The following is a 12720-nucleotide window of genomic DNA, read 5'->3' as shown; positions in this document are numbered from 1 at the left end:
TGCTAAAATATTTCTGTACTGAAGCCGAAATTCCCTGTGTGACTGTACTTGGAGATAGAGCCTATAGGGAGGTAATAAAGATTAAATGAGATCATAGGGTGGGGCTCTGATCTGACAGGATTAGTCTGACCTTGTAAGAAGAGGAAGGAGAAAGAGGCACCAGAGCTCTCTGTCTCACATGTGCATACTCACACATGCTCACTCGAGCTCTCTCTCTCTCTCTCTCTCTCTCCCCCCCCCCTCCCAAGTGAGGACACAATGAGAACACAGCTGCCTACAAGGCAGGAAGAGTACCCTCACCAGAAATCAAATTGGCTTTGATCTTGTGCTTCCCAGCCTCTAGAACTGCAAGAAATAAATATCTGTTGTTTAAGCCAACTAGCCTGTGATGATTTGTTAGGGCAGCCCAAGCAGACTAAGAAAGTTTCCAAGAGGAGGGGCATGTCATCCCATGCAGGGCCAGCCAGGAGGCAGAGGGAGTGAGGGGAAGAGGTGGTTTCCAAGGGAAGGAAGAGGGGAGGCAGGGGTAAACAGGTTTAGGATTGGCTAATTTGAACAATGTCAGTGCCCCAGGGTGATTAGGGCCAGGGTAGTGGTTCTGAGTATGAGAACCTGGATTGGGAGTGTAGACTCTGGATTGGTTGGTTTGCATATGAAAGTGTACCCCAGGTGAGTCATTTGCTATCTCTAGGAATAGCTAGCCCTGGGAGGGGCAGTGTCTCCTGGGTCAGCAAAGCATCACAATTACAGAAAATAAAGAGGCCTGACTAATACAGGATAGAGAATAAAAGGTGTGTAAAGACTAAACACTATACTGGAAAGAGAGGAGGATCCCAGCAACATATCGGTTAAGAAGACCACAAAGAATCCAAGACCCACTGTTGATCCTGTATAAGCAGGTGACTCACTCACTGTCACTCAAGACCATATTTTCTGCCTACCTGCTGTGGGTCTTGGCACTCAGCTCCTTTAGGAAAGCTATAGTGCCTTCTCCTCTGGCATTGAAGGACACTGTGTAGACTGGATATGGGATCTCCAAAGCCCCCTGGAGGAGAAGCTCCTTGGATTCCTCAGGAACATCCCCCACCACAAAGTAGTAAATGGATTCGATCTGCAAAAGAGTGGGATCAACGGTTTATCTCCCTGACATGCCCTCACCTTGTACTGCCTCTTTAAAAAAAAAAAAATGAGCAGAAGGAATAGCAGCCCAGCTCAGAATTTTGTAAGGATGTCAGAGCCCAAGTCAGAGAGTGAGATTTTCAGGGCCTGGTGCCAAGAAGGTCTCTTGGCAGTAGCTGCAGTCTCAGGTACCACATGAGAAGAATATGGTTGGTAGATTTGGAGAAGCTTCCTCTGGGCCCACAACTACATTACACAGGTTAGAAGCAGTTATTTTCAAGTCAAGAAATGAAGGAACTATTGGCACTGCCACTGTGGGCAGGAAGCTTATTAGCCATTTCCTGTGACAGTGACAGAATTCTACAGTGCAAACTCATCCATCCTCAGTCTGAGGCAGAATGTGGAAAGGAGGGCATATTCCCAGCTGGTTCATCCTCTGGTCTCATCTCACCAAGGAATCACATGCCCAGGTTGGTGAGGCTGTCCTGACTTCACACAGCTGGTCAGGAGCCAGGCCTCCTACTGGGCCTGGCTCTCACGGCCATGTTAGGCCACGAGAAAAATGGGAGAACCATGAACCAAAGAACCACACCATCCCCTGTGTCAGGATACACACACACACACACACACACACACAAAATCTTAAACCAGTGATTGATTCTGGGAGATGCATACCTCACCCACATAGAAGACAGTCCCAAAGAAGTGCTGCCTGCTTCATTTAGAGAGATGTAAAACCCACCCAAGGTAGCCCTGTGACAACTATCTACCTCTCCCCAACCTCGACTCCACTGCTCCGGCCCTTCCCCAGGACTGTGCTTCCACAGAGTCTGTCTCCCTGCCACTAATGAGCTCTGTAACCTCAGGCAAGTGATTGAACTGCAGTTTCTTCACGGCAGATAATGCAGTTTATTCTTCATAACGGAGTATAAACAAGACGATTTACACTTGTGCATGTATTTATATAAATCTCGGAACATAAAAAACCCAAGGAGAGCCAGGAATACGTATCTTCTCAACCTGCCCCTGAAAATGTCCTGATGGATTGTCTCCACAGATAACTGGGGAAGAAACCCCAGCAAACATACTGTGTTTTAGGGGATATATAGATGTCACCCCTCCTTTGGGATTCATGACCCTTCCCCTGCTCTAATCCCAAACACATGTTAGCTGAATATAGTCAATAAATAAGTTGGCCTCATCTCAACACCAAACTTGGGCCTTAAGCTGGCTGACAGAGGTGGCCTCATGCGTGCTTCCCAGTTGGCCAGGGGGCTCTGCCTGACCAGCACACAGGCAGGCTGTGTGCCCAAGAGGGCAGGTGGGGGCACGGGCTGAGGGCCCAAAATGGGTGTTAGGAGAAGACCAGAGTGGAGGGAGAGACCAGACCTCTTCAGCAACACCCTCCTCCAACTAGGCACCCCCCTCCACCCTGCTACCCACCACCAGGCCTCTTTCTTTCAGATCTTTGGACACCAGCTCCCTGATTGTAAAAAGTACCTATTGGGAAGTAAAAACTGAGGAATGTTGAAAATGTCTTTCAGTCAGTAACCTGGGAATGAGGAAACACTGGAAAAAAAAAAAGGAAGAAACAATGTAATCCGGATTACTTATTAGGCAACTAATATTGTTCTTCCAGCAAATGCATTATGTTTCATTCTTTTCCTGGTGTTGTACATTCTTTGTGTAAGATTTATTTAAAAGATTCCTTCTTAGCTGCACAGTTATTTACTAGAGTTTTCCAGTTGTGTCAGTGCCCAAGTTTAGCATGGGGACAGGTTCATCCTGTTATAAGGATCTAAAATGACACACGGCCCAAGACAAAGGATATTTGTCTGCAATATTTTTTGCAGTTCGTTAGACCAACAGGGAGGTGAGGACACACATCTCCAGGTAGTTGCTGACAGCTCCTGACACCACCACATCTCCACTGCACATCATGTAAACTCAGCTTCTTTGCTCTGGGAATAACCCAAGAATCTGAAATCCTTGTGAAGAAATGTTTTTCCCTCGCGATTTCATCAAACTGAAAATTGCTGTAGCCAACAGTAAGTCAGGATTTCCTTTCCTTTACAAAAGCTGTGGTGTTACTCACTATTCATTAAGTTCATTACTCAGCTTCTTAATTGCATATGTTTCCAGTCAATTCTAGGTTATCCGTGCTGTAGATTTCCTGGGACATGCTTCATATTGAGAGCACAGATACCCCTTGCTCTCCTGCGCACAGCCTTTCTGCTTCTCCTATCTGCTCACGGAATGACACTTAGGAAAACAGAGAGGAAGAATAAATAATGCTACCTCTTCCTATCTCCCCTCAAATTGGCAAAATGCTTCTTAAAGCAAAATGACTTTAAGATTTTCAGCTATTTGGGATAAGCTAAAATGAATTATTTTATTCAATACTCACAACAGTCCTGTAGCATATGAATTATTGTTATTATGCCCAGTATACAGATGAAGAAACTGAGGCTTGGAAAGGATAATTGACTTGGTCTTACAGCTACTAAGCCCAGGCTGCCTGACCCCAAGACCGCCCGTGCTCTCTCCACCACTACTCTGTGTTGACTCATGGCAGGGCTGATTCATTGCTGGAGAGAACTTAAGTCCTAGAACTGGAAAAGCAAGATCATGAGGCAGCGAAGGTGGCCACAGGCAGGCACTGTTTGTACTTCTGTAGCTCTCCTGCCACCCAAGGGTTCTGTCCTCTACTCCTGATATCAGCACCGCTGACCAAAAGTTGGGTCCATGAGGTTACTCGGCTTAAGGGAACATCCTCATGGGAATCTTCACCCCTTGGCCAGTACCTTGGAGCTCCATAGGGGCACAGACCAGTGTGGAGGGTCAATAGCAGCATCCAGACCAGAAGCAGCTTCCTTACCAACCAGCATTTGTCCACATGCTGATTTGCACTAACTTTGATAGAACAACACATGGGTTCCACTCAGCTTTTTTAGAGCGAGTCAAAAGCTCGACACTTCACACTACATAAAGTAGGGTGGAGCCTTTATGTTTTCACATAAAATATCTTATTCTATCTGGGCCATTTATTTTGCAGCTTCACATGGTAACCTGCATTCTGCCCAGCCAAGGAGTCCTTGACGTCTCCCCAGCCGCTGCTCTTGGGGCAAAAAAAAAAAAAAAAAAAAACAGACCAGGAGTGTCTGTTTCTACTCTGGCTGCCCTCTGCACCCACTTGTCAGAAGTCTGTGTTCTCATCCCCAGGGCTTCTAGATATAACATTCTCCACTCTTCAAGGAGCAAAAACGAAAGTCACCCAGAATGGTAGTGAGGGCTCTAGAAAAAATTGTCTTTTTCTTCATACAACTTTGAATACTGCAACATTTTTTACCAACTCGAGACCTTGGGATCTAATCTCCAGGTCCTCCCTGTGCCCGTGGGAGCCCTCACCTGGTGCAGCCTGACTTGACTTTCAGATATCCTCCTTGGTGGTGACCGTTCCCCACGGTATTGACCTAGTTCACTTCTCAAATACTTCTTAACACCCTTGACCACCACCGACTTTCTGGCCTCCCAGGCTTCAGGGTTCCCGTCCCCATCCACCATCCCTGCCAGAGTCCTACACGCCTCTGCAAACTCACCTGCTGGTCCCACACAGACCACCTCCCTTCAGTCAAATCTGTGTAATAATTTGGGGATGGAAATCCACGGGACCCACATCTAGCCCCAAACTCAAGAATATCAACACTATTTTCCTTCTATTTTTTCAATGTTCAACAAACATTTATAGAGTCCTTATTAAGCATCAGAAACACAAAAATAAAAATATTTGATGCCTGTCTGAACCACCACAAGGAAATAAATGAGCTTCCAGTTTCATGGACTGACATGCCAGGCTTTACAGCCTAGCAGTGAAGGCTCCTTATGGAATCATATGGGTCTGTCTTCAATTCACCCACTTGGTCTCCCAGTGAATATGACTAAAAGAAACAAGAAACTAAACAGATGTATGCCTGTCAAGTGGATGGATGAGAGGCTGAGAGAATGAAAACAGAAATGCAGGTGTCTTTTGGGTAGGTGGCCTTGTCCTGCAGGGGGGAGGGAAGGCCCTCAGGTCGTCTTCTCAGGCAGCTTAGACCCAGGGCTTCGGATAAACAGCCTTCTCTGTCATCCACATCGGTAGGACTCCCGGGGCCTCCCGGCACACCACCCCTCCTTGTAAGGCCCAGGAAGCTACTAACTTCCAAAAGACATATGTCCTGGGACCAGAGAACACTGAAGAGCAGAAACCCTCTGCTGCAACACGCCTGGGCTCTGCAGATGGCAACCCCCTGCAGCCGCCAAACACTTCCTCGTACACTCCATGCTGCCCTTTCATGAACCAGGTCCTTTTTCACAGAATACAACAATAGCTCATCCATCAATAGTGCTCTTCAAGTGCTATCAGTAGAGCCAGTGTGTAAACAGACACCATGCTCTTCTCAGGATCCTCTCAGACTCAAAGGCTCACCTTTGTCCTGGATCCCTTCCTGGCCTACCATGGAGACAAAGCCCAGTCTTGGAGGAGGCCAGTGGCCTCTGGGCATCCTCTGTCACCACAATCAAGCACAGCATTCACCCCTTATTCCTTGTGTGGACTTGGTACAAAACCAGACTTGAATGTTAATTTTTGGACACAAGACAATACCCACTTTCTTGGCTCCTCTCAGGACCCACTCATAGAGGGTCCTGATGCTAACCCAAGGCAGATTATCACCAGTAAGATGATACAGAGCAGAGAAGCAGGCTTTATGGGAACCCATCCCCGCCCCCACCCCTCAGCCCCCCCCCAACACCAACACACACACACACACACACACACACACACACACACACACACACACACGGGTGCTCTTTTTTACTCCTCATAAAACACAGGGCATGGTATTTTTGTATACAAGACAATTGCATTTACTGGAATTCTGCTTGGGACCACCCCTAGATAGAGCCTGTAGGTGGAGGGACGCAGCGGTCTGTGCATGCTTTGCAGTCTCTGTGTATACCCCATGGTCTCTTCTCAAAAGCTTTTCAGTCTTTTCTCAAGGTCGCATTTGATGATCAGTACCTGGGAACTTCTTTCTTGGTTCGTCCTCTTCTATAGAACTTCCCTGGGACTCACTGAATTGTTCCTTACTTCCTGGGCTAGGGATGAAAGGATGAACCCCAGAGAAAGGAAAAGCCCAAACCAAAGGGAAGGGAAATAGAAAAGCAAGGTCACAGGAAGATCTTGCAGTCACATCAGGTGGCCAGAGTCAGTTATGACCACAATAGCCAGGTTAACAGACAGAGAAAGAAAACAGCCGTGTCACATGCACATGCACACACATTCAAGAGCCTGGGAAATGTTCCATTTCTTGAGTGCTTATTAAGGTGTCCAGACACTTGAAATTTTACAGATTTTAAAACAAACTTGAAGGGCCAAAGAACAGAGTAGCTTGTATTAGGTTCTTCCTTAATGGAAAACATTTGTTCCTTTGGCTTCGGGAGGAAAAACTGTGTGTTTCCAATTTCAAACTGTGACCCTCAGTATTGATAAACACAGGCCAGTGACCATTGGGGGCTGTCTTTCAAGGTGCCAGTACATAATCTCTTTTCCCAAGAAAAGATTTCTAAATACAGCCAGGTAAAGCTTGAAACCTAGAAAAGCCTCAGGCTTCCAGAGTGGAGGAAACAAATAAGTACTAAGTATCTGTATCCAAAGGCAAACAGATCTGCTCCCACCTGGGGACTCGAGGTTGGCCAAAGGACCCCACCTGCCCAGAGTACTTCCCTACTCGCTTGCCACTGCCCCATCACTAGAGCCACACACAAAAACACAGACTCTGTGGCTGAAAGAGATATAAAACACCACCATTTAATTGGTTCTTCCAAGAAAGCTTTTTTCCAAAAGGTCCCTATCAAAAGGCATATCTGGCCAACTAAAAATATATAGAGAAAAAATTAGCCGGGCATGGTGGCACATGCCTGTAGTCCCAGCTACTTGGGAGGCTGAGGCAGTAGGATCGCTTAAGCCCAGGAGTTGCTGTGAGCTAGGCTGATGCCACAGCACTCACTCTAGCCCGGGCAACAGAGCAAGACTCTGTCTCAAAAAAAAAAAAAAAAAGGTATATGTCAATACATCAACATTCCAACATGGACAGGCTCATCAGCTTGGACATACTTTACCTTGGAAAGCACATGATAGATCCATCTGCGAAGAAGAGGAACTTGGAAAGATCCAGAACATGGATCTTGGGGAACCCTATTTCCTCATCCTTAGCATTCTATGAGGGGTCTTCCAACCTCTCTCTCCTCCCCACAAGAGAAGGATGGATTTATCTAATTGGCAGGAGAGTGAGAGTGGAATGAATGTGTCGGAGATGCACAATTACGGCCCCATTCCCTGTCCTTTCTCCATGCTCAGTGGGTGTGAGTAGCATTTGGCTCTCCTGGCACAAGCTAAATGAGGGTCTTTCCTGTGACCCCCATCACCCCACAGAGGGAGCCTAGCCAGACTCAGGGGACAGGTATTTGGGAGTCTCATTTTCATTGGTCCACCTCTGCCACCACCAAAGCTGCTACTTTCATCCCCATGTGAGGCTTGTAACCATTTCTCAATTTGAGGTTCCAAATTCAGCTGTGAACAGGACTATGACTTAGAATGGGGTCTTCAAGGCCAGTGATGGGATCCCTGTGGGATCAGCTGAAAGGCAGTGTGAAGATAGCAAGTGTGAAGAGCTAAGCCTGAAGCTACCTCCATGACATTGGACCAGGCACAGACACACACTTACAGTTTTGTCCTTCCCAGCTTCCAGCAGAGCGTCCAGGCGGCTAACATTGCTCAAAGTCAGCTTAGCAGTCAGTTTCTCAACCCAGCTGATGGCAGTGGCTATGGATTGTTCTGTCACAGGAGTAGCATTTTCTTGCCATTTCACAGGCTCCTGAGAAACCCTGAAAGGAATCGCATGGAGCAGTCACTGGGTGGTGATCAATGCTACTGGGGGTTGTCAGCCCTTGATCTCACAGCCATGAGCAAAAAGCTTCCCAGTGCCCATCTCCTGAACCGAGACAAAAAGGAAACAGCTCCCAGCCCTCTGAAATTGCCAACAAAATGGGCGAGCTGTTTAAGACAGGTTCCCAAAGCACCATTATCTTCCTTAAGCTGTACTGACTAGGAAAAATAATATTTACATGAGAAACAAAAATCTCAAAAATATAAACATTAACAAGTGCTTTAAAAATATTAAGGAAAGTTATTTTCATAAACAAGCAGGCTTATATGTAACTGCCTTCTATTAAAAGCAAATTTATAAGAATTCATGATATTAAGATTTGCAAATCACCAGCAGTTTGATTACTCTAAAATTTTATTTCTAATGCTTTCATGACATTGTTTTCATTGTTCTGAAAGAATCCCACTAGTTATCATTTTTTTTTTTTTTTGGATCAAAGATGGCACTGTTTTGAGTTCAGCAGAGCATTATTATTTAAATGCTGAGAAAATCTGGTTATTTAGTTTGGCTTGGAAATGAATGATGGAAACCCCCAATTTCAAAAACAAGAGCCATTTGAATTTATCCCTGTGTTGACAACTGCAAATAAATCAGCTTGTTTGCCCTCATAGTCCACCTCCAGAGGTAGAGCTGGCTCATACTTGTGTCCCTCTGTGTGGCTTCTCTGGGTAGGGATCTGGCTGAGAGATATATATTATAGCAAACATTTCTAAGAAAGCAAAAAGCTTTGCAGATTTAAGCACTTAAATTCCTTCAATAATATACTTGTGGCAGAAATAGGAATGTGGGATAGTTTTTTTAGGCATTGTCCCCAAAGATGTCCTCTATTTAGTTGAAAGTATTTGATTTAAAAAAGAAAAACTCTTTCCCCAAAGATGGTTGGACAGTAAAGAAAAAAAAAAATTTTTTTTTAAAGAAAAACTCAATTAGGCTGGGTGCGGTGGCTCATGCCTGTAATCCTAGCACTCTGGAAGGCCGAGGCAGGTGGATTGCTCGAGGTCAGGAGTTCGAGACCAGCCTGAGCAAGAGCGAGACCCCGTCTCTACTAAAAATAGAAAGAAATTATCTGGCCAACTAAAAATATATATAGAAAAAAAAATTAGCCAGGCATGGTGGCGCATGCCTGTAGTCCCAGCTATTTGGGAGGCTGAGGCAGAAGGATCGCTTAAGCCCAGGAGTTTGAGGTTGCTGTGAGCTAGGCTGACGCCATGGCACTCACTCTAGCCTGGGCAACAGAGTGAGATTCTGTCTCAAAAAAAAAAAAAAAAGAAAAACTCAATTAGGTAAATCCTTCCCACATATTCAGATGTTTCTTGTCAGGGACATGCAACCACTGTTCCAGATGAGAAGTCAGTGTTGAGTTCCAAATCCTCTTGAATCCAAGAATCCATAAATAATTGATTGTAAAAACTCCGAAATATGGGAAATTCTAAAAAGCCAGCCACCTGTTGTTCTGGTTAAAGGGGTCAACTTACAGGGGAAGTCAACTAGAGTTACAAATTTAGTCTGTTAAATTTGTGACCTTTGAATTCATTACCCAAGCTAAAATCTAAAATAAGTGAAGAAATTTATGGCTTTAAATATATATTCAACATAATTCACATTCTTATATTTTAACTTTCCCATGGATTGAAGAAAAGTATGTTTCTAAATTTCTTTTAATGTGAAAACTAAGATGCCCTGTACAAAGCAGATAAAAGTTTCTTAGGATTTATTTATTGTAGGATTTCTGCTAAAATAATATATTCTAGGAAATTACAAGATAATACCCCCTCCCCTCACCATAGAGCCAACTATGTTAGCTATGTTGTTGCTTAACTCCAAATATGTGCAAATTACTATGAAGTTTCACTGAAATGCCCCTTTCCTGTGGGAACTCACCGTATAATATTGAACTTGGTTATGTGAACCACCTGCTCGTGGAGGATCATTATTAAAGCATCTCGGCACAGATCAAGCTCTCCCTCCAGAATGCCACCAAAATCCAACACTATGGTGATGCACTGTTCCAAGATGACACCAAAAATCTGCCGGCTTCCGCTGGTGAGCCAGTCCATCCGCTGCTTGTAGCTTTCCACAGCTCGTGTTAAATACTCCACAAACTGATAGATCAGTTCTGATTTAGCTGTCAGCTTAATGAAAATAAAAGTGAAAAACAAAAACAATAAAATAGTACCAAAATAAGTCACCTAAACCATAGTGCTGTCATCAAGAACTATGCATTAATAACAATTTTGTAAATGATCTCCCAAACCCTGTATAATCCAGGAGGAAGTGTTCCAATCTTTCAAATGAAAAACCTGTTGAACGCTGCCCTAACAGAAGAAAAGATGATGACATGATCTATTCAAAATATAGAACTCTTAAAAAAAAGTTTCCAGATTGTGTTTTATCTTTCCAGTTACAGATTATCTTTATCAAAAAAATGCCCAGGGGCACTTTTAAGAAATTAGGCATAAGAAAACAGAGACCATCAAAGGCAGATGGGAAAAAATAAGTCTCACTAAAATGTTTTCCTAAGTACAACATGCCAAAAACATTTCTGAAAATGTTTCTAAGTGTGCCAGCACTTCTGCCTGGCTTCTTCTCAGGGATGCTGTCCCAGCTACTCATCGTCCTGCTCATGACCTTTGTCCTTGTGTCCTCCTCCTCTCTCAGGCCAAGCTCCCCTGTACCTGGATCACCTGATCACCCATAGCTGCCACCAGCACCTCTAAGGGCTACCCCTGAAAGGTGACAGGGACTTGAAGGCAATTTCTTGTGGGCACAAATAAACTATCCTACACATAGATCAGGCACAACCATGCGAGGCCTTTTGGGGAAAGGGAGGTAGAAGACATAGAAAAAGGGATAAGAAAATATTGTGAACTATTTTGTGATGATTAAATTTTAAAAGAGGATCTGGTACTTTTTTGTTAAACTTTAACAACACCCAAACACTCAAAACGTTAAGAAAAATGTGCTTTCAGAACCACTGTGCAATTGTCCATTTTTGTGCTTTGGCTCCTTAAACTCTTTGCTTCCCCTTCGCATGTATCTCTTCAAGCTCAATTCCTCAAGCTCCAGCATCACTTCTCACGGCCTTAGGACAGAATTCCTAATTCCCTCTCTAGTGTTCACAGCTCCTGTGACAACACAGAAACCAGGGTGGGAAGACCACAGGGGATGTGGAGATGGACTTAGTTGGTAAAGGGATGAATGTTTTTAATAGTTCTCATTTAAATGTGGTTCAGATAAAAAATATCTACACATCAAACTTCAAGATTCCACGGATACTGTTGCTTAGGACCAGGCTTAGTTTAAAAAGTAATTTAAAATTTTTTTTGACATTAAGAGACAACAGTCCAGGTGGTACATGGATGTACACTGACATGAACAAATGTCCATAAAAGGACATGATGGGATGTGTATCTCCAACAGATTGTGAGCTCCATGTGGTGGGCCAGGGTCTGCACAGGGCCAGACAGGGGGGCGGGCATGAGAGTCAAGTGCTGAATTGCTGGGATCAAAGGACTCCAGTCTGAGGTGCAGCTCATCCTCTCTCCTCTTCTCCCTGCAAAAGCTGCCCCCTGTTCCCAGTGCTTCTCTCAGATAATGGCAGCTAGCTCTTGGCTTTCAGCTAATCTCTGTCATATTTCCTTTTTCTCTTATCTTCAAGGCAAAACAAAGTGTTGACATACAAAGGTTTTCAACTCTGGTCAAGAATTTTCTGGGCTTATCTCTAATGGGTCAAGGGTTTCCTTCCCCAGCTCCTTGGCTATGACTTTCATCATTCTACCACTGCCAGAAGAAAACCCCAGCCTAATAATGCCTCAGTTCAGCCAAGCAGCACAAGCCTCTCCCAATAGCCTACTCCCCGATGTGCTCAGCATCATGTCACCAGACCTGTGCATCGAGGGGACTCTGACTTACATTGTACACTCTGCCATCTTCTGCTCTGTAGAACTGCGGAAACAGGCCATTGGCATACCGAGAAGCCACCAGTCTCCCCAGAGAAGTCACATAATCTGCATTTTTATAAAGAAAAACAATCAAAACAGTGTATTAGCAAAGTTTCTTATTTATATTTCGAAATGTTTTTCTCTGATGCCATCCAAATTATATGCCCAGCAACAGCAACAATTTGTATGCTTTCTAGTCTGTTCTGAATCATGAAGTATTTCTAGGTGCTATAATAAAGGTAACTGTTTATGGCATGTGCAATTTTAATGCATGAATGAATAGGAAAAATGGAGTTTGTTTTGTTCTTGGTTTCCTTGTTCTTTTGTCCAGAATGATTAAAGGCAGAAGTGGGGGAAAAAAAAAAAAAGACAACAAAGAATTTGTGTTTAATTCCTGAAAACTTTTATTCAGGACTTAGACCTAGTTTTCAGAATTTTAAAAATTCAACTTAGATACTATTTACTACACTCTCAAGTGAAGGTTAATAAATAAATCATTAAAATAAACAAGTAATAGATTCAGAATAGTCATACAGAATGTCAAAACCACAAAATTTTCTCCTTATCAGATTATATGTTCAGCTATTCAAACATCCATTGCACAAACCCTTATTGGGTACCCACTATGTGCTAGCACAGTGCTCATAGGATGGGAATACAATGTTGCCTAA

General features: G+C 44.0%; 1 protein-coding gene across 1 annotated transcript in view; it reads right to left on the bottom strand.

The window, feature by feature from the left end:
- VWA3B (von Willebrand factor A domain containing 3B) overlaps nt 1-12720 on the bottom strand; it is a 204299-nt gene that overhangs the window by 178559 nt on the left and 13020 nt on the right. Inside the window, 4 exon segments of the mRNA XM_045550176.1 lie at nt 942-1111; nt 7887-8046; nt 9990-10240; nt 12021-12115. Of these exon segments, the coding sequence (XP_045406132.1) occupies nt 942-1111; nt 7887-8046; nt 9990-10240; nt 12021-12115 (676 nt within the window).

Source organism: Lemur catta, chromosome 4 (genome assembly GCF_020740605.2).
Source record: "Lemur catta isolate mLemCat1 chromosome 4, mLemCat1.pri, whole genome shotgun sequence".
In the NCBI taxonomy this organism is placed as follows: domain Eukaryota; kingdom Metazoa; phylum Chordata; class Mammalia; order Primates; family Lemuridae; genus Lemur; species Lemur catta.
This window is presented reverse-complemented; position numbering and strand designations above follow the sequence as displayed.